This window comes from Culex quinquefasciatus, chromosome 2 (genome assembly GCF_015732765.1).
Source record: "Culex quinquefasciatus strain JHB chromosome 2, VPISU_Cqui_1.0_pri_paternal, whole genome shotgun sequence".
Lineage (NCBI taxonomy): Eukaryota > Metazoa > Arthropoda > Insecta > Diptera > Culicidae > Culex > Culex quinquefasciatus.
Window position 1 is genome coordinate 175136088 of NC_051862.1, and position 23376 is coordinate 175159463.

General features: G+C 33.7%; 1 protein-coding gene across 2 annotated transcripts in view; it reads left to right on the forward strand.

The window, feature by feature from the left end:
* Positions 1-23376, forward strand: part of LOC6054720 — a 162047-nt gene that overhangs the window by 58414 nt on the left and 80257 nt on the right. For both annotated transcript variants that reach the window (XM_038256493.1, XM_038256492.1), the window contains 2 exons: positions 10125-11083; positions 20836-20985. In XM_038256493.1, the coding sequence (XP_038112421.1) occupies positions 10289-11083; positions 20836-20985 (945 nt within the window). In that variant the 5' untranslated portion in view covers positions 10125-10288. The remainder of the gene's footprint in view (positions 1-10124; positions 11084-20835; positions 20986-23376) is intronic.

The window sequence follows — 23376 nt, forward strand, 5'->3', positions numbered from 1 at the left end:
CTGGGATTAAATTAATGTTTTTTTTCCACGTGGAATTTTGGCGGAGGTTGGAAATTTACGGACCGCAAAGGATAGGAATTTTGGACGACCCGTTAAAGCGATCAAATTCGGTGAACCTGGTGGTGAAGAGGAGTTTGATTGAAAAATTCAAATTGGTCGATGATTACACGGTTTTGTGCAACACATGAATTGAATTTCGTCTGATGAATAAAAGATAACAGATTGTGGTGCATTCAAGCGTTTGATTGAATGTGTAATCTTCATCATGTGTCTGATGATTTATTTTTTTTGCTGAATAAATTGTCGATAGAAAAATCACAAAATCAAATCAAACTTCGTGGTTTTGTAAAAAAAAAAGTTGAACGTTTTATAGTTATTACTGATGGTGATACCATATAGCAGTGCTTTTAAATCTACATTTATTTTTGCATGACTCATGTTGTGGATATTTTAAACTTAAAATTAAATAATCAGTAGCTCTCGAGATTTTCGTATTATGGGACTCAAAAAGATATCTTTGCATATTGGTGCATAATATGGTTTAAGAGACATAAATTTTTGAAAAAAAAAATTCATTTTTGATGAAAATGAAAGGTTATTGATATTTGCAATCGAAAATAACTTTTCGGAATTAAAGCTAACGTGCACCGGTAAAATTGTTTAAAAGTCAGAATTTCGCCTGAAAATCGTAGAAACTAGTTATTTTTATAAAATTATCGATTCATATTGAATTTTAAAATGAACTCGAAGCACAAATCAAATGTTTTTAAATTTTATATCAAATTTGTTGTACTGAAAATGCCTTTAAATGTGTAGATATTTTTAAAATAGTTTTTTTCTCGATTATAAATACTCGTATTCGCCAAAGTTTGTATGAAAATCTGATTTGGAGCTACCAAACGTCTTACACATTTACATATTTCTTTCCCCAGAATAGATTATTTTACAGAATGCCATTCAACACAAATCCTTTCACCAGGATGAACAATCCTCTACAAATGTTTGTTGCAATAATTTTTGCAAAAGAAGTGTAAATTTTTTGAAAATAGATAATGAAACTCAGACATTTTCGTTTCTTTCTGATCTTTTCAAATTTGCAAATCCTTAAATTTTATGGTATTCAAAACTTCAAGTTTACAAAGAAGCGTAATTCTTTATAAATTTCATGTTTCTAGTAAAACTTAAAAACTTTTATAAAATCAACAGATCTTATAAAAAGAAGGATAATTTTAATGAAATTCATAGTTGGCGTAAAAAATAACACTTTGGAATTTCTTCAAATCGTATAGAAAAAGGATGAATCCCTATGAACTTTTTGGAACTTGTAAAAATGTACCCTTCTTTTTAGAGATTTTTCATTCAATTTTATGAAAAAGAAAAATGAGGCTCTATGAGTTCATAAGCTCTTGCTAAAATTACCCTTCACATCAAATTCTTCAAGTCTCGCAGAAAAGAAGGGTGAATCTCTGTAAATTTTATAGGTCTGAAAAATTTGAATCTTAAATTTTAAAATTGTCTTAAAAATTGACACACATTAAGTCATTAAGACAAAAACAAAAACAAAAACAAAAACAAAAACAAAAACAAAAACAAAAACAAAAACAAAAACAAAAACAAAAACAAAAACAAAAACAAAAACAAAAACAAAAACAAAAACAAAAACAAAAACAAAAACAAAAACAAAAACAAAAACAAAAACAAAAACAAAAACAAAAACAAAAACAAAAACAAAAACAAAAACAAAAACAAAAACAAAAACAAAAACAAAAACAAAAACAAAAACAAAACAAAAACAAAACAAAAACAAAAACAAAAACAAAAACAAAAACAAAAACAAAAACAAAAACAAAAACAAAAACAAAAACAAAAACAAAAACAAAAACAAAAACAAAAACAAAAACAAAAACAAAAACAAAAACAAAAACAAAAACAAAAACAAAAACAAAAACAAAAACAAAAACAAAAACAAAAACAAAAACAAAAACAAAAACAAAAACAAAAACAAAAACAAAAACAAAAACAAAAACAAAAACAAAAACAAAAACAAAAACAAAAACAAAAACAAAAACAAAAACAAAAACAAAAACAAAAACAAAAACAAAAACAAAAACAAAAACAAAAACAAAAACAAAAACAAAACAAAAACAAAAACAAAAAACAAAAACAAAAACAAAAACAAAAACAAAAACAAAAACAAAAACAAAAACAAAAACAAAAACAAAAACAAAAACAAAAACAAAAACAAAAACAAAAACAAAAACAAAAACAAAAACAAAAACAAAAACAAAAACAAAAACAAAAACAAAAACAAAAACAAAAACAAAAACAAAAACAAAAACAAAAACAAAAACAAAAACAAAAACAAAAACAAAACAAAAACAAAAACAAAAACAAAAACAAAAACAAAAACAAAAACAAAAACAAAAACAAAAACAAAAACAAAAACAAAAACAAAAACAAAAACAAAAACAAAAACAAAAACAAAAACAAAAACAAAAACAAAAACAAAAACAAAAACAAAAACAAAAACAAAAACAAAAACAAAAACAAAACAAAAACAAAAACAAAAACAAAAACAAAAACAAAAACAAAAACAAAAACAAAAACAAAAACAAAAACAAAAACAAAAACAAAAACAAAAACAAAAACAAAAACAAAAACAAAAACAAAAACAAAAACAAAAACAAAAACAAAAACAAAAACAAAAACAAAAACAAAAACAAAAACAAAAACAAAAACAAAAACAAAAACAAAAACAAAAACAAAAACAAAAACAAAAACAAAACAAAAACAAAAACAAAAACAAAAACAAAAACAAAAACAAAAACAAAAACAAAAACAAAAACAAAAACAAAACAAAAAAAACAAAAACAAAAACAAAAACAAAAACAAAAACAAAAACAAAAACAAAAACAAAAACAAAAACAAAAACAAAAACAAAAACAAAAACAAAAACAAAAACAAAAACAAAAACAAAAACAAAAACAAAAACAAAAACAAAAACAAAAACAAAAACAAAAACAAAAACAAAAACAAAAACAAAAACAAAAACAAAAACAAAACAAAAACAAAAACAAAAACAAAAACAAAAACAAAACAAAAACAAAAACAAAAACAAAAACAAAAACAAAAACAAAAACAAAAACAAAAACAAAAACAAAAACAAAAACAAAAACAAAAACAAAAACAAAAACAAAAACAAAAACAAAAACAAAAACAAAAACAAAAACAAAAACAAAAACAAAAACAAAAACAAAAACAAAAACAAAAACAAAAACAAAAACAAAAACAAAAACAAAAACAAAAACAAAAACAAAAACAAAAACAAAAACAAAAACAAAAACAAAAACAAAAACAAAAACAAAAACAAAAACAAAAAGTTTTATCCAAATGTGAAAAAACACATCTTATTGAGTAAATGCTGTTAAAATCATGTTTATAAGAAAAAAATATCAGCTATAAACGAACAAATGCATTCTTTGGAAATATAAAATGAATGGATATAATTTAATTCTAATTAAATGTTTATCACTCATGATTTTTGTTTTTCAAAAGGTAAATAACATTCAATTTTAAAACACTTCTTTTACGTGAGATTGGATAGACCTCCATCAGAAAAGAGCTAATGGAAAATGCCATCAAACTCTCCTGCAATATTTCAACTCGATCACTCAAATTAATACTATTAAATTGCTCTTATTGTCCCAATCAACCACGGAAAGTGCCATTCGTAATGGTGGGAAAAAAAATTCGCTCCACTCTCGTTACATTCAATGCTTATCAATAAAACAAACAAACACACACACCCACACTGCAGCCATCGGTCACATCGGGGGGACCAGAGCCCAAATTCAATCAGAACAGACTGCTGTTAAATGGCAATAATTTGCCGTGTTCCCCAACCCCTCGAATGCGCCGGAATGTCGAAGCATTTGTCTTCTCCAACCTCCAAAAACTGGCTATTAATAGTTCCCGCGAGATGCTTCAATTTTCCAACTGCTTTTCGCTTGCCCATCATGCCCGGAAAAACAACTTGCCTCGGTTTCACTTCCACGGGAAAATGCCCCACACAAACCAAACCAAGCGAATCTGCTAGAAAGCACAATAAATCAAGATATTTTCCCAACGATTTTTCCTCTTTTCTTCTCTCCACTTTCACTTCCAGATGAGAAATCGTGAACACACTCTGGCAACACACTGGTCGATGCTGGTCGATGATGCTCAACGTCCTTACAGAGAGAAAGGCTGCCTGCCTGGACTACTTCCTGGTTGGTTTCTGTAACAAAACAAGTGAACCGGAAACCAAAGCAGCAAAGCTCTTCTATCATCAGCTGCTGGGGGAATTCCGTTCGATTCGAGTATAGCTCAGTGGCCAAAACGTCGACCAAAGGACGGAGAGGACTAATTTCGTGGAGTGCAGTGGCAGCGCACTTGGCAGTGCAGACTTGGTGCAGAACGGGAGTTCCCCGTTGAGACACTTTCGGATTCGTCGTCGTCGGAGTGGGGAGGCAAAAAACATCGCGCCATTGACGACGACATCGACGGTTCTGTCCACCAACGACGACGACGACGCTGCATGTGGGACACTGGAAAAATCAGAACCAACTACCAGGTGGGGGTTGGAGGAAAAGGACGATGAAATGCCAACAGAACCCTGAAGTGTTCGGTTAGAAGAGCACCATTAGGAAAGGATCTTTTCCCCCCGGGGAGGAAAAAAGAACACCAATTTTCGAATTGAAGCAAAGTCGGATCGGTCGGTGTAGCGTTTAGAACGATTGTGTGACACGCGGTGGGTTTGAAGGACCGTTTTTAAGAATATTGCAAAGTATCTTCAAACACTTATTATTTGTTTGTGGGATTTAATTAAAATTTGTATCTTCTATTTTATGATGTTTTATTTGTTTCAATGGAGTCGCGCAATTCTTGTAAATAATTTTTCAAAGGAAGAATCGTGCGCCTCCATTAAACACACACAAAAATAATTTAACAGTAATTCGATTTGATAAAAGCCTGAACCCAAAAAAAATTTCTCCGATCGGGCTCAACATTTTTCTGGGGGTTCCTTGCCCGAAATAATTAGACCCGTATTTTTTGGTTTGGCCATTAGGGTGACCTACATCGTGCTAGGGTGGTTCGAAAAATTGCAATTTTCGTATTTTTTCGCAAAAGCCATTTTTCTCAAAAAATCATATCTCCGCGTCATGTCATCCGCTTTTAGCTGTCTTAAACGCAAAAGAAAGGTGATTAGTTTGGTTATTTGGGAAAAATAGTAACAAGTTTCAAAAATCTAGCTTTACATTTGAAAAAGTCGTATGAAAACTTGACATTGCGTTTTGACCGTGTCTGGACCAAAGAGCCTATGTTTGAAAATATTTTTATCTGATTCCTCGGAAAATTTCACATAACATATCAAAAACTTGGCGATGTCGAACCGTACGTTTCCGAGATATAAAGAAAATAAAAACTGAGTTTTGGTATCAAATGTTGCGCCTTTCAATTACGAACATTTTGATACCCAAAAATGTATAAGATCCCCCAGAAAAAAAATGAGCCCGATCGGAGAACTTTTTTTTCGGTTTAGGCTCTTTTCAAATGGAATTGTTGTACATATATTTGTCGGCACTTTTTATTTTTTATTTTTGTCTGTTTAAAATCATTATCATAATTGCAAAATGTGCACAACAATGCAATTTTTCTAAGAAGATTGAAATACAAATTTCGTTTCAATAAATTTTATCATGCCTTATTGATTTTATCGTGTTTATTGTTGACCAATGAATTTCGAATATTAATGATATTATGTATTTAATTGCAATCGACAAAAACAATTACAATTTGATTACAATACAATTTGAAGCAAAATAAAAATTTATCAAATAAACACATTTTTGAAGGTGATCTTTGTTTTTCTCTCTTTTAATCAAGATATATGTTTATTATTTGCAATATTTCTTCATATATTTGTTTATTTTTAAAAAGAACCTGGCAAAAATAATTTTATGAAAAAAATGCTAAACTTTACAACTTTTATCAAACATTTAGAGCCGTTCCTTAGGTCCACGGCGCCCTTGGTGAAGCATCAATTTGGCGCCCCTCCCAAATTTACAAGCATTTTGATAAATTGATGTTAATTTTCAATGATTGCTTCAATGAGTTTGGATTTTATAATTGCAATTGGAGACATTAATATGGTTAAATTTTGAGACACACTTGTTTTATGTTTTATGTTTTATTTTTTAATTTGTATGAGATATGTTGGATTGAAATTTATTGTAGGAATTAAGTTGATAGCAAAGTTTTGCTTTTTTTAGATTTATTTTTAAGATAAATGTCTAGAATTGAATGCTCAATCATGATAAATTTAGCTATAACTTGTTAGCAAATTTAATATTTTCTAAGCCTGCCTAATTTGATCTGATCAAGTATTAATTTGTTTGTATAAGCAAAGAACTTTCCCGGATTCGTAAAATAATTAGCTAGCTGATTTGGCATTGGTTTTCATTTCGGTGTAATTAGATAAAAGCAAAAAAACCTTATTCAAAATAAAAAAAAAATAATAAATCGATGCCCGTGTGCCCTCTTGTTCTATCTAGATAAGAATTCGAGCAAGCTTAGTACAAAAGAGCACACCAGCATCGAAGTATAATTTTTCAACATGCAGTGGCAGTACCGAGTTTCGTCAAAATCAATTAAAGATCATTCAAAATTCAGTGCAATTCATTTTAAGTGATTCGCGCATACGATGCTTGAAAATATATTTAATTATTTTTTTTAATAATGTTTTGCATTGATTTTTAATTATTTTGGCCAGGGAATTTCCATGCCAAATTTTAGCCAAATCGGAGCCCTTTTGATTTGGATCATGTTGGTTTGACGTGGAATCGCTGTAAATTGAAGAAAACGAAACTTACCTTTATTTTAGTTCATATTTTATTTTTATTTTATAAAAAGTCATAAAAAAGCAAGCCTACCTCATGTAGAAAATATTTACCAAAATTAGGCTAAATAACTAATTATTTATGTGTAAATAACATCTTTTGCTTGATTCCTCATTTTTCAAAAAGTTAATTGTTATTGTTATATACATGTTTTAAACATAAAAAAAGCAGATTTAGGAAATAAAAAATCAAAGTTAACTTGTTAAATGAATTTATTCTGCAATGTTTTAATAATAAAACTCAACTCAAACTGTTGTTTTTATTAAATTCAAATTTTATTGCTTAAAAACGAACCTTCAAACCCACCGCGTTTTGTCTCATCACAGCATCCCCTCAAACGACAAACATAGAGAGGAGATCGTGCTCGCAAAATAATAGTCAAAAAGTGTGTTGCACCGACAAATAACTACCTCAGGGGGATTTTGGCGCTCGCGGAATCATTCCGGACGAAAACACGGTCAAAATCGTATGCAAATAGGTTCGAGGAAAAACGAGGGCGTTAGTTTGGGATTTGCAAATTGGAAACGAGACGGTATAGCTCAGCTCAGAAGGCAAGAAAAACTTTTTCCCAGGAAAAGAAGTGGAAAAAAAGCGGCGGCAAAGAGCATCATATTTCGTTGCGCCCGAATTCAATTGAGAATCTATTTTCCCTACTTTTAAGCAATGGCGGAAAAGTGAATGGGGATGCGAAGATGAAAGAACAAGTGAAATGTGTGTTTGTGTGAGGAAAATAATGGCCGGGAAACGGTGACAAGAGAAAAAAAACTCTCGTCCCAACACAGTGGACACGAGCGGTGAACGGAAGAAAGCGTCGGGATTTCACGGTTGATGAAATTCAATAAAATACGATCAAGACAGAGGAGCAAACGATTGGGGAGGGGGCTTCCCAACTGAGTTGAGACCTGGAGATCAGGGGTACAATCAGAGGTTGTTGCCCTAGGATTTCGTTTTGCTTCATGTAGGTCCATTTGTTTGGAAATCGAATCTCTAATTGAAGTGAAAAACAGTTGCGCTGTTGAATGTGGGGTTTCTTTGCATTATTTATTGTGTAATTCTACTTTTTGGAAAAAGTTTCATATGAAATAGCATTTAAAAAACATTAAATTTCTAAATTTTCACATTAATACTTTGAAGCAATAGTAGTCGATGCAGTAAATATCAAAATATTTTTTTTTTCACCTCGTGTATTTTTTTTTCTATTTAAACAATGATATTTTTAACTGCGAATCGCATATGCATATTCAAACTCATACAGCAAGCAAACAAAAAATAATTCAATAATAAGGGAGAGCAGATGTTTTTCAAAGTTTGAAGGGTGGAGGGGGGTGGGAGGGGAATTTAAAAAACATATAACAATTGAAATAACAAGCCATTGTCTCAACATTTGAATAAAAAAGTGTTTTAAAATGCAATTTACACTAGTTCAGTTGTTTTGCAATAATTAGTTTTCAAAATTCAAAATATTATTGAGAAACCCAGTGCAATGCACTTGAATGTCCATTGAAATTTTGAAGTTTTTTGATAAATTGTGTTTTGCCCTTGGATTTTTGGGCCGATTTTAAAGGGGGGGGGGAGGGTGTGGCAAAAACTTTGTACCTGCCTGTCCGGCTTATTCTTGGAAATCCGGCTATTATTTCAAAATACGTATTCCAAGAAAAATATTTATCACAATAATTGTCCATTATTAATATTAAAATTAATACACAACATCACCGTATGATTTCATTCACAATTGAATAGAATTAATAAAAAGTCTATTGTTTTACAAAAATTAAAATTTTAATTAACAGAACAAAAAACAACAAGTAAATATCATTTGAAAAATAACAGTATTCGATATCTTAAAAATTACTTGAAGATATTCAGAAAAAATATTTCTAAATAATACGAAAATATATTATCAACAACCAGGCAAGGTTCATACATTTTTAAATTTTTAAGTTTGAGAGAAAATCAAAACTAAATAAATCAATTTCATTAATTTTTTAAAGTTTTTTTTTTATTATAAGGCTGGTAAAAAATTTATTAAAAGTTTTTTTTCTCTTCCCTACCCCCCTTCAAAGTTGTCCCGAAAAATCAAGGGGCATCAACAATATTTTTTCAAAAAACTTCAAAATTTAAAAAGTCAGTTGAAATCAATTTGAAATGCATTTCCCTGCGTTTAGAATCATTTTTAGCATGTTTGGGTTAATTTAAAAATATTTAATTTTTTTGAAAATTTTCAATTTTTATTATCTCAAAAAGTTTTTTTTCAGTAAAGTTTTTGTTTTCAACAAATCTTAAATTTTTCGAAAAGTAATGATTGTAAAACAACTGAACTAGTGCAAAATGCATTTTAAAACACTTTTTTCCATGCAAATGTTGAAACTATGGCTTGTTATTTCAATATTTATATTTTTTTATGCCCCCTCCCCTTAACTCCGGCCAGAGCCGAGGGACAAAAACTTTGAAAAATATTTGCATCGGCCTAATCATGAAATATTATTAGGCCTATGCAAATTTTTATCAATGTTTATGTTTATTGCGTGTCTGTATTAATATTTCGAAAATTGATTCAGGCAATGCATTTTATCAAATTCATTTAAAAATAAGGAATAAAAGAATTATTACATCTAAACAATCTTATGTAAACTTGAAGAATTGTCTGTGTCGGACTTATAACGGAAATTGATCAACTCTATTATCATTGATTCCGTGGCATGAGATTTAATGTTCCAAAGTAATTAGAGTTGTTTTTTTTTTGGTTTGGCAATTTAAGTTGTCCTACTGTAATAGGGTGGTACCAAAATAATTCGTTTTTTTGGAAAAATAACAATTTAAAAAAATATCTCCGGAAAGGCAGAACCAAGGAAATCCCATGCCAAATTTGAGCCTAATCGGAACACCTTTGTTCTGGATCCTGCTGTTTTGACGTGGAATCGCTGTACGTAGTAAATTCTCGGAAAGTTTATCAAATATAGTGAAATTAGAAGATTCTAAATGCCAGAACAACACAACTCTTATAACACTCTGAACTTCATCCCTGATTGAAAGCAGGCGCAAATAGCCGGTACACCCCCCAGGAAGGCTTTTCTTTATGGCTGCGAGAGAGAAGGGAGGAGAGATAAATTTTCAAATCGTTTCCTGCATAAATTGAAGCCATTCCCGTTTTTTCTAATCATACCTTATTTTCTGCTTTCCTTTCAGAAAAAAAAAACAGAAATCCTTCAACATTCATTAGCAGCGTGAAATAGAAGATCGGGAAAAAAAGTGAAGTTAATGAAACTCTAGGTATGAAGCCCGGGACCGAGCACAATTCCCAATCGAACTTTTAGCAGCGACGACCCAAAACGGAGACCGTACGCGCAATCATGACCGACCACCACCGGACCAACGGGAGCACCGGGACCGGTCCTGGCGGCCACCTCAAACACAACGGCAAAATTGCTTCTGCCGAACCGCAGCAACCTTCGAGTGCCGTGTCGTCCCTAAAACGCAACAATAGCTATCATCAGCGATTGAAAAAGTCGTACAGCGAGCAGTGCGCCGAGTACAACAATGGCCAGCAATCAACGGACAAGCTGGAGTGTGCGCCGGTGCGCAGCGGGTCGGCCAAGTGGAAGACGAAGCCGGTCAAGCCGGACCAGCCGGCAGGTGTCACCTCGACGGCTGATGAGTTTAAACGCTTTCACACGCTACGCAACAGCTACGGTGGGAAATCCAATTTAAATGTAAATAGCAGCACCAACGGTGAGCCCTCCTCGATGGCGATAAAAACGCAAGTTCTGCTTCATCAGCAGAAGCTGAAGGAGTACAGCAAACACTCGACCGTATCAACGGTGGATCCCAACAACGATAGCTACTCGACCTGTTCCTCGTCCCAGTCGGACTATCAGCAACCCCACAAGCACCACCACCACCACCGGTACCACCACAGCCATCACACTCAGCCCCACGCTCAAACCCAGTACCATCAGCAGTCGGTTCAGTACCCGGTGTCGGCGACGGTGGCCGCTACGGCTACCCTGACGCGACCAAGTGGGTCCTCGATTCTGAAGAACAAGGACTCGGCCGCGGCGCCGGCGACGACCGGGAAGAACTCGCTGAGGCGCGGTGCCGGCGGATTAAGCACCCTGTCACTGTGCAGCTGCGAGGCGGACACGGAGGTGAGTGGCGCGCGGGGTGGTTCTATGGGAAATTGAAAGGTTTTTTTTCCCCTATTTATTTTTTTATCTCCAATGGAAACTAACTGACCACCTACAGTTTAACTTCTAAAATTACATGTCAGTTGAAAACCTGATTTTTTTTTCAGAGTGAACCAGAAATAATTCGATTATTTTTCAAGAAAAAGATTTATTATGATTTATTTTGCAATTTTGAATAAAAATCAAAATGAAACAATCTTTGGAAAAAATACTTCATTTAATGAAACAAAATTAAAATTTTAATCAAAACGTTTGAGGCTATGGGACAGGCCCGAAAACAAAAAAAAACAATTGTCAATAGTCTTTTGTTATACAATTTTCCAATAATTCAGTTTTTTGTTTGATTCAAATTATTTATGATAAAAAAAAAAACAATAAATTGGAGTGACAAGCATTTTTAAAACGTCGTGTGCCAAAAATGCTCTCTATACCATAAATAAGATTTTATTCAAACCAAGGAATAGTTCGAAATTTTGGGAAAATATAAAAAAAAATCTTGTTAAATATCAAATGGAGATAGTACTGATTACAGGTGGGCAAAAACGAGCGAGCTGCTCAAAGTGCGGTTCACTTAAAAGAGCGAACGAGCTATGGCTCACAAAATAAGTCGATTCTTTTTTAATCTCTGATCTTTTTAAAGAACTGTTCCAAGATGGATGGTTCTTAAACTCGTGTCTATTTGTAAGTTTATAAATAGAGTTAATTGAATTTCCAACAAATTGTAGTATACAATTAGTTTTTTGAAAATTGACAGTTCAATTTCAAATATTTCAATGCTCATTAAAAATTATATTGAAAAGGTTGCAGGTTAAAGAGGGGTTATTTCCATTTATTCGTCGCAATTTCTACAAAATCCTAAATTTAAGTTTGGGTGCCATTCAATTATTTGTACGTTCAGGTTCGAGTAGAAATCTTGATCTAGAGATCGCTTATGGTTTTTTAAAGCGCATTTTCTCGTTTTTTTTTTTCAAATAATTCATTAAAGGCCAATAATAAAAAAAAACTCAAAAATCACACCATTCTGAAAAATAGCCTTTCAATACAAATTTTGAATAAGAAAAGAACGAACAAGCCGTTCAAAAGAGCCACTCATTTCTGTGAGCGAGCGAAAATGATCGGCTCTTAAAAAAGAGCCGTTTTGCCCACCTCTAGTTATTTTGTAATTTTATTTAAAATTTTTGTTCTTCGGCTCTGGTCAAGTTCAAGGGTAGGGGCAAAAAAACTAAATTTCAAATAACAAGCCAACCTTTAAAATAAATATCACAAAATGCTTTATACATTATAACAGTTAAGCTACTACCGACAATTTGAAAAATTTCAAAGAATTAACGAACATAATTTTTCTCTTGAACTTTTATGATTTTTTCCCATGTCTTTTCGGCGTCATCCATAAAGTATGTCACGCTCTAGGGGGGGAGGGGGGGTCTGAGCAAGTGTGACATTGTATGTTATAAGTATAGGAAAAGCGTGACAAAGGGGGGGAGGGGGGGTAAATTTTGGCTGATTTTTGCGTGACGTACTTTATGGATGAAGCCTTCTGTCTTTTCCAAAATTCGAAATTTGCAAAAAGTCTAAAAGTTCCCAATTTGATACACAATACACTAACAAAAAATATACATAGGGCCTTTTTAAAAGAAGGAGGAGACAAAAAATGGAAATAAAATTTGCAATAGCGTCAAATAAAAAAAAAAACATTATTCTTGAACAAATATTCTTGAACTGCACGGCCGTCACTATAGCTTGTGAGATCTCTTCACGTGATCACGTGATTCCCAGCGATAGCATTCTCTCTCTATCACTCCTCCCCTTTTCCTCGACTATGCGCTCTGACCGCTGAGTCTCTCAATCTCTCCGAAAACGGCAAAAAGAGAACGCGAGATGGCGATTAGGAGCCGACCACGCATGACGTCCCGATAAATTGCGTTTGCGAAATTGGTTTTGTGGCGGCTTTTGTGGTTAAATGCTGTTGCGGTAGCATGATCGTGGAAGCGGGAATGAGAGAGAAAATGAAAATGTCAATCGCGAGTGTGCAAACACGAAAACGTGTTCGGCTATGTTCGGCGCTGAGAGCTTCAATGAGGAGAGAAGAGCAGTTGTATTTGAGGCATGAATATTCAGGCGGGATAATTGTAGTTGCTGAGAGCTGATATTTTGATATTTTAACAACCCTGTTTGTACCTAAATAAAATGCCTGATTGTTTTATAACTTTTCTATAGAGGCTTAAAAGATGTAATAGCGTTGAAAAATTGTGTTTTTTTTTATTTGAAAAATGGGAATACAAAATTTAAATTGAATTTATGGAATAATTATTAATAGCAGTTTATGGAACAATTTGAAAAACGATGATTATTTACAAATTCAAAAAACAATCAAAACTAGTTATTTTTAAGTAAAAACAAACTTTAGAACAGTTTTACAAAGTACAAGTGAGTGCTTGATAGAACTTTTCATTACTGTTATTTTTGGTGATTATAGGAAAGACATTTCGTCACGAACACTTCTAAAAATTGAAAAATATTTTTGAATTAACCCAAACATGCTAAATATGAAAAAACGTAGGGGAATGCATTGTAAAATTGATTTCACCTTCAATTGATGCACTTAAATTTCCATTGAAAATTTGAAATTGAACAAATGAACTTAGAAAAATTAATTTGTTGCCCCCTGAAACTCTAATAACAAAAATATTCTGATTTCACAGACAACATCAAATTAAGAGGCAAAATACCATCACTTGAATTTAGAGGCGGGGAAGGGAGAAAATAATCCTTGCCACAGGCCATCCCCACGACTAATAGTTCCACTCAAGGGGGAGTGGCATCAAATTGAATCACGTGGCGTGGATGAGTGGGGGGTAGGGGAACACGGATCCTGTTTGTGCCTTAATTATCAGATTAATGCTAGCAATTAACCTTTGCCATGGAGCCCACCATTGGATTGCCGGTACGAAATCGATTTTGTTCTGCAATGCTCCGGTTTAGTGTTCCGAGGTGAGCGGGGAAAATTAGATGGAAAAACTCTAAATTAGTTGTTGCGGAGAAAAGTAGTTTGGGTGTGGGAGGGGGGAACATTTTTCAAGTACTAAATTGACTTTAATTGGTGTTGGTGGAGGGTCGAACATGGCACGTGCAAGTTGAAGTGGCCTTTGTGGCTAAGGGATTTAAAATTAAAGCTGATGGATTCAATTATGACGTGCAAATAAATTTAAAAAAAAACTGATGATTTGTCTTTAATTATAAACCGTTGAAGCAACATGATTCCAGTCATACCGTCAACAGGGGTGACATTGGGTCTGGGGAATGAGAATGGGTCATACAAAAATGCTTAAATTTGTAAGACCCAATCTCACCCCCAGACCCAATGTCACCCCTGATGACGGTAATTAAAATGACGTCAAACTTTAATTTTTAAATGTTAAAAGGCTATTTCAGGCATACATCATCTGTGTTAACCTCATCCAAATTTCATCGGAATCAATCGAAAAATAATCGCTCCTATGTTTCTTTTCCAATTATGTATTGATCCAAAATTGATTGATTGATATTGCATTTCTTGGGTGATAACCAATTTCAATGGCTTCAAATGCATCAAAAGAAGTTTTGACATAAAAGACTGATAATAAAGCTGTCCAGGGTAAACGATGAAAAATTCAAACTGCTCAGAACGTAGTACCTCAATAATCGTAAAATCGATATTTCATGTCCATCCTGTCAAATAGCTCCTTCATATGCAAACTATTCGCCTGACATCACTGCTCTCATCGAACAGCGCACTCTGCTGCTTCTGCTGCCAAGAAATGCTAATCTTCTGAAAACCACTCAATCTTCTGCATCACCGTCTGACAGGCCAGCTCGATATTCGGGTCAAGCGTCCAAAGAACCGGCTCCAGGGCACGCTCGAACGCCCAGATGCTACCCCTCAACCGGTGACATCTCCTTGTTGTGGCCAAAATTGTGGTTTACGGCACATCATAGGACGATGCAACTTTCGTCGTATGAAAATTTTGAAGTTTTCCCCCTTTTTGATGAAACTTTAATCGATTTAGTTTAGATGGGAAACTTCACGCCTTGCAAATTATTCCCAAAGCAGTGTTTGCCTTAGGTTGGGCTCCAACCAAAACCGCCCCGACCAACGGAACCCTAATCACGCACCCTGCCATCGGTAATGGGCGTGAAGACGACATTGATTTAGGGTAATCCATCCAAACCGGAGCAAACCCAGAAGGAGGAAGAGACAGAGACAGAGAAAAACAAGCTTTATGGACCAAACCACCTTCGAGACCCCATTTATTTTCCCAGGCCAATTCCCGACCCGGCAAACAAAGTCACCCCCGGCTCTTGAACATCGTGTCAACAGACAGAGCGGATAACACACAAAAACCGGAGGAAAAATCCATGCCAGAACCCTGACCACGACAACATCTCGGCTGATGCTGTGTATGTGGTTGACTTTTTTCCCCCGAAATGGGTGGCTGACCTGGGTTGGCTGGGACTGTGTGCACGGAAAATTGTGGAGAATTGGAGTTCATGAAGCATGGCCAATTTCTGTTACAACTAAAATATACTCGTTCGCTCAAACTCTACCCAAACGTTAGTCTAGACATCACAACACAACTTATTTAGAAATTTCAGCAAGCTAAGATAAAAGAATCTTTAAAAAAAACCTGTGAAGAACAGGAATTCCGGTCGAATTCAGAAATTGATTTAAGTAAAACAGAAATTTTGCAAGAACTATTGTCCTGTTTCACCTTAATTACAGTCCAGAACCGATTGTCCGAAGGCCTCGGAAAAATTTCACTTCAACAATTGAATCACTAAAAAAAGATATTTTTATTTTAGTGTCTTATTTTTGATTGATATCCCAAAACTATTCTAAAGTGGTTTATAATGTATAAACCCAAGATGGCGGCCAAAATGACGGTGATGAAATATATAAAAAAAATCACCTGATAATTTTTAAGATCAGTATTCAAATTTGACAAAATTGCGTCGCAGAATACGAATTTAATCATAAAAGTAAGAAAGTAAACAAAAACAAAAAACAATCTATTTGTCCGTGATTTGATTATCCAAACAAACAATATTTTTTTTCATTTTCGCATATTTTTTTCAATATTTCATCACCACCATCTTGAATTTTATAATTCTAAATTTCTCAAGCACAGTTTAGGGGTCATAAATGAGCTCGACATTAAAAAATAAAACAACGAAAACAAAAATGTTTGCCTGATTCGATTATCCTAAGTGAAATTTTTCTAAGGCCTTCGAATAATCGAGTTTGAACTGTATTTAAAACATGTTTTCTATGAACAAGAACATAATTGAAAATTTTATGAAATTCATGAATTAATAAAGCTTTTGATAACATAAAAACTAACTTAATCCACCTACGTGGTTGATGCCTTCCTCACTTTTTACCAACAATGAGTAATAATGAGTGGTTTGGACACATATTTCAGCTATTTTTTATAGATCCAGAAAAATACGTACACACATATAACTTAAGTAATCATCACTCGAGACACCTTGTCTCCAGACCAGATCAACAATTTTGTGAGCTCGTTTTTCGATTACCTAACCAACGATGGGTTGGATGGTGGATCCGGACATACACACAAAAAAATAATTCCTAATGTTACATCATTTATGATGTAACACTTTTGCACGTCATTAAACATTTAATTTTAAATGCAATTTGGTGTAAATTTGCAACAAATTATACGTAAAAACATGATTTTACGTGTGATTCAACCGTTTACGACGAATCTCAAGTTTACATCAACTGAGTTTACATGTGATTCATTTTTTCCGTGTCGAGTAAATTCACATTTTTTTTTCTGTGTAGTTTACATACTTTTAAGTAAGATCCGGCTTCCAAAAAGTACATAAATATTACTAAAGTGGCTATATCTCGAGACAGGGTTGCCAGATCTTCAATGTTGTGGACTCATTGGAAAGGTCTCTCGAATACCTAACCAACGATGGGTCGGATGATGGATCCGGACATCGTTTACATGCATTTAAGTGAGATCCGGCTTCAAAAAAGTACATAAATATCACTTAAGTGGTCATAACTCGAGACAGGGTTGCCAGATCTTCAATGCTGTGGACTCGTTGAAAAGGTCTGTTGATTACCTAACCAACGATGGGTCGTATGATGGATCCGGACATCGTTTACATGCATTTAGGTGAGATCCGGCTTCAAAAAAGTACATAAATATCAATTAAGTGGTCATAACTCGAGACAGGGTTGCCAGATCTTCAATGTTGTGGACTCGTTGGAAAGGTCTCTTGATTACCTAACCAACAATGGGTCGGATGATGGATCCGGACATCTTTTACATACATTTAAGTGAGATCCGGCTTCAAAAAAGTACATAAATATCACTTAAGTGGTAATAACTCAAGACAGGGTTGCCAGATCTTCAATGTTGTGGACTCGTTGATTACCTAACCAATGATGGGTTGGATGATGGATCCGGACATCGTTTACATGCATATAAATGAGATCCGGATATATGTGAAAACACATTTTTATACATAACTTTTGAACTATTTATCGAAACTTCAAACAATTCAATAGCGATATATGGGACCATAAACCAAGTCGAATGCAACCGGTTTGATCAAAATCGGTTCAGCCAGTGCTGAGAAAACTCAGTGAGAATTTTGGTCACATACATACATACACACACACAGAAATTTGTTCAGTTTTCGATTCTGAGTCGATATGTATTAGGGTGGGTACGGATTTTGAAAAATTCTCAGATCAAGTTCTGGTGTGGTTCCCCTTGTAGGGCATACCCATATAGACTCTTATGCCAAATTTCAGCTCATTTGGTTGAAAACTGGCTTGTCTCAAGCGAGTTCAAGTTTACATGGGATTTACTATGGGAAATTTTGAATTTTCGTTCATTCGCTCCTACAGGCCTGGGGAAAACATGTAGAAACTTCTAGGATGGCCAGAAATGAGCGGAATCGTGTGGAGAACAACTTTCCCTAAGAGACCAGGTCGATTCGTTCAACCTCCATCGAGCTCAACGGCAATACATCCGGGGTTTTCGGAACCAACGGTTTTCCCCAGAAAAGCATCAAATTTTCCTTAGCATGCTATGAGTGCTTGATGAACACCTCGACGCCACATGTCAAACAGCTACCACGTGGACTAGCATCGCCTTTAAAAAATTAGTTTTTATTCCTTTTTGAACTATAGAATTTTCATTTATGGTGATTCAGATACTATTTAGCTGTATTCTAAACCTCTAAATAAGAAAAAAACTGTTATGGTGCTAATTTTACAATCACGTGGTAGCTGTTTGACATGTGGCGTCGCGGTGTTCATCAAGCATTCATAGTATGCTAAGGAAAATTTGATGCTTTTCTTTTTTTAAACCGTTGGTTCCGAAAACCCCGGATGTATTGCCGTTGAGCTCGATGGGGGTTAAACGAATCGACCTGGTCTCTTAGGGAAAGTTGTTCTCCACACGATTCCGCTCATTTTTGGCCATCCTAGAAGTTTCTACATGTTTTCCCCAGGCCTGTAGGAGCGAATGAACGAAAATTCAAAATTTCCCATAGTAAATCCCATGTAAACTTGAACTCGCTTGAGACAAGCCAGTTTTCAACCAAATGAGCTGAAATTTGGCATAAGAGTCTATATGGGTATGCCCTACAAGGGGAAGCACACCAGAACTTGATCTGAGAACTTTTCAAAATCCGTACCCACCCTAATATGTATACATGAAGGAGGGTCTTTGAGCTTTTAATAAAAAGTTCATTTTTAGAGCAGGATTATAGCCTTACCTCAGTGAGGAAGGCAAAACCTCAGGTGTTTAAAATATTTTTAAAATTTGTATTTAACATTTAAATTTGAGTATTTTTGAAATAGTACGGTATTTTGAGAAAATTTGGGAATCACTTTTATAAACCTTTATTATAAATTATGCAATTTCAAGTATTTTCGAAAAATACCGCTTTTGTAAAAAAATGAATATTTTGTAAAAGAAAACTCGAGTAAAATAAAAATGCAAATACAAAATTTCACCTCGTGTGACACCATGATTCAAAATATAAAAAAATTAAATATAAAAGAAATATTTTGTGAAAATTCAAGTATTTAATAAAACTCTAAAGTTGAGAAATTACCAATATAATCTTGCTTCGTTTGATAGCACATTATTACCATAATCGGTATCGTTAGATGCTAATACTATTGCAAATCACAAAAAAAAATTCGAAAAAATACAGTATTTTATGAAAATGTGTATGGCTTACCAAAAAAAAGTCTTGAAAATGTTAAATAGCTTTGTTTGAAACCAATATTTCACTTTATAAATATTTGAGTGTTTTTGAAAATATCCGGTATTTTGTGAAAATTATAGTATCTGACCAAAAAAGTCTTACAAAGTGAAATTGCATACAAAATTTCGCTTCGATTGAAAGCCATATTGCACGCTTTGGATTGTTTTGGATTTTTTTTTAGTATTTATACTTTGAAACTCTTTACAATATCATAATAAAAAAAATATGAGATCATTGAAAATTGAACATGATTTGGTTGGATTAAGTTAATTTTAAAAAGATTTCAAAAATGAGTTATCGTCCATTATTGTCGATAAGATTATCCCCGAAAGAATAATTTATAGTTATCGTTATTGAACCTTCATAAATGCTTCGTTAACAAACATGACGCAAAAAATATAATCATTGAAAAAACAAGTTATAGTCTCAACATTTGAATGAAAAAAGGGTTTTAAATTGCAATTTACACTGGTTCAGTTGTTTTACAATTATTAGTTTTCAAAAATTGTAAGATTTGACGAAAACAAAACCTTTTGCGAAAATAAAATCTTTTTGCGGTGCTGTACACCGAACCATCAAAATATATTTTTTTTAATACGCCCAAACATGCTAATAATGATTCTAAACGCAAGGGAATACATTTCAAATTGATTTCTCGATTAAATTTTCAAAAGGCCCTATCTGGTTGTTTTGAAAATTTAATCTAGATTTCAGCTGATTGCACTTGCATTCCCGTTACAAATTTTTAAGTATGTTGGTACAATATTTGATTTGCCTTTGAAAAATATTTGCACCAACCTAACCTAATAATGATGAAATTTTTGATACTTCTACTTAATTATTTTAAATATCTGATTGGAAATTCGACAAATAATTCAAATGTGTTGCTCTCTACCTCATGAAAATAGTTAATGTTGAAATCATTTGATTATTATTTTTAGTTTGTCAATGTCACCCAATTATTTGGTTGATTAAATCTCAAAGTAATAGAACTGAAAAATTAGCCAAATATTTTATTTGATTTGTTAAACCTATGGTTCCAAAAGGTGACTTTCTAAATTATGTAAATCGAATTAATAAATTTAAATCGTTAAATTGATGAATTACAATTAAATAATAAAATTACTATAAACCTTTAGATTTATCCCAATTTAACCATGCACCAACACCATTCCATACAGAAAACCAAGTCTGGGGTGCGTGCCAGCATGAACCAAAAAGTGTACCACGAATTTCCATTAAATATTTACGCAATCACTTTCGGATCTGCCACCCCACTCCTCCTCCCCCAACAACACCGTCTTCAACCTTCACCTCCTTCTCCCCCAACTATTTTCACCCCATTCAAGCTGACGCCCCAGCTTCTTAGCGCACCGGAATTTGTGTTGATGCCGATGTTCAAATATTTGCAGATAATACCAAATCCATTAAGGCCATTATACCAGTACAGTTTGGACAGGAAGAACCCCCGGCAGCACACCTACACGTGCGAGCAGAACGCCCAGATACTGATGCGGCTCGAGAAGGACCGGCTGCGCAAGTTTGGCTCCTCGGGAAAGCTGGTAAGTTGCGATGCGTTCTCCTTCCGTGAATCGAAGCTTAATGGAATCTATGGACTCCACGTTGGAGTGGAATTAGACCGGAGTTGCCCGCCCCGGGGGACCACAACCACTCCTTCCGGGCATCAATTCTATGAATAAACAATCGTACGGGTCAGTGGTCAAGTGGAAATTTTCCGTTCCTGGCATGCAAATTGAGTGGAGTGCAGGGTTGAAGCTTGGAGTTGGAATCAAATAACAGCAAAATAGGAAGTTGGAGAGCCATCTGTTGAATTTTTTGAGGACCTTGAGTCAAGATACTCAAGATATTTGACTCAACAGCCCTAAACAAAAGTTTAAGGTTTTGAAATCTGAGCAACTCTCTACGAAATCGGCCGATTTCGACCATTTTTATTTTTTGTATTTTTTGATTTGACTCAAACTTTGTGGGGGCCTTCCCTATGACCAAATAAGCTATTTTGCGTCATTGGTTCACCCATACAAGTCTCCATACAATTTTGGCTGCTGTCCATACAAAAATGGTATGTAAATATTCAAACAGCTGTAACTTTTGAGTGAATTTTCTGATCAATTTGGTGTCTTCGGCAAAGTTGTAGGTATTTTTGAGGACAATTGAGAAAAAAATAGGTACACGGAAAAAAAAATTTGCAGATTTTTTTATCAACTTTTTTTTCACTAAAACTCAATTTCCCAAAAAACGTATTTTTTGATTTTCGAGATTTTTTGATATGTTTTAGGGGACAAAAATCCGCAACTTTTGAGCCATAGAGAAACATGGTCAAAAAATCTGCCGCCGAGTTATGAATTTTTGAAAAAATAGTGATTTTTGGAAAAAATCGAAGTTTCATGCAAAAACAAGTTTGACATTATTTTTTAATGCAAAATTGAATTTGCAATCGAAAAGTACTTTACAGATTTTTTGATTAAGGGCTCCGTTTTCAAGATATAGCCACCGAAAGTTTGATTTTAGCGAAATATTTGCAGTTTTTCAATTTTTAAAAATAGTGACCATGAGTGATCACTTCTAAAAATATTTTTTTTGAAAAGTTCATAAAATTTTCTATAAAATTGTCTAAGAGACATTGAAGATTGGACCTCTGGTTGCTGAGATACAGCGGCTTAAAGAAAAAGAAACACGAAAATTGAAGTTTTCTAAGTCTCACCCAAACAGCCCACCATTTTCTAATGACGATATCTCAGCAATTAATGGTCCGATTTTCAATGTTAATACATGAAACATTCGTAAAATTTTCCGATCCTTTCGAAAAAAATATTTTGAATTTTTTTAAATCAAGACTAACATTTTAAAAGGGCCAAATATTGAATATTTTGCCCATTTAAAATGCTAGTCTAGATTTAAAAATTTTCAAAATATTTTTTACGAAAAGATCGGCAAATTTCACGAATGTTTCATGTATTAACATTGAAAATCGGACCATTAATGCTGAGATATCGTCATTAAAAATGGTGGGCTATTTAGTGAGACAGAAAACTTCAATTTCGTGTTTCCTTTTTTAAGCTGTATCTCAGCAACCAGAGGTCCAATCTTCAATGTCTCTTAGACAATTTTATAGCAAATTTATGAACTTTCAAAAAATATTTTAAGTGGTCACTCATGGTCACTATTTTAAAAATTGAAAACTGCAAATATTCGCTAAAATCAAACTTTCGGTGGTTATATCTTGAAACGGAGCCCTGTCAAAATCTGTAAGTACTCGATGCAATTCAATTTTGCATTAAATAATGTCAAACTTTTTGCATGAAACTTCGATTTTCAAAAATCACTATTTTTCAAAATTCATAACTCGGCGGCAGATTTTGACCATGTTTCTCTATGGCTCAAAGTTGCGGATTTTGTCCTAAAACATATCAAAAATCTCGAAAATCAAAAATACGTATTTTGAAATTGAGTTTTAGTGAAAAAGTTGATAAAATCTGCAAATTTTTCCGTGTACCTATTTTCTCAAAAGTCTCAACAATACCTACAAGAACCAGTGATCAAAATTCACTCAAAAGTTACAGCTGTTTGAATATTTACATACCATTTTTGTATGGACAGCTGCCAAAATTGTATGGAGACTTGTATGGGTGAACCAATGACACAAAATAGCATATTTGGTCATAGGGAAGGCCCCCACAAAGTTTGAGCCAAATCAAAAAATACAAATAAAATCCATTTCCGGTTTTGGTAGAGAATTGCTCATCTCATAATTTATAAATATCACCCCAATTTACGGTACATGGTGGCAGAGTTACTGCTAGGAAACATGGCTCGCTGTAGATTAAAAAAGCCAGACGCCCAAATAACTAACTGGAACTGAAAAAGTTTCCTCTTTCGAATCATAACCCAAACGATGATTCGCATCGCACCCTGCTGGCTTCAACTCTGCAATT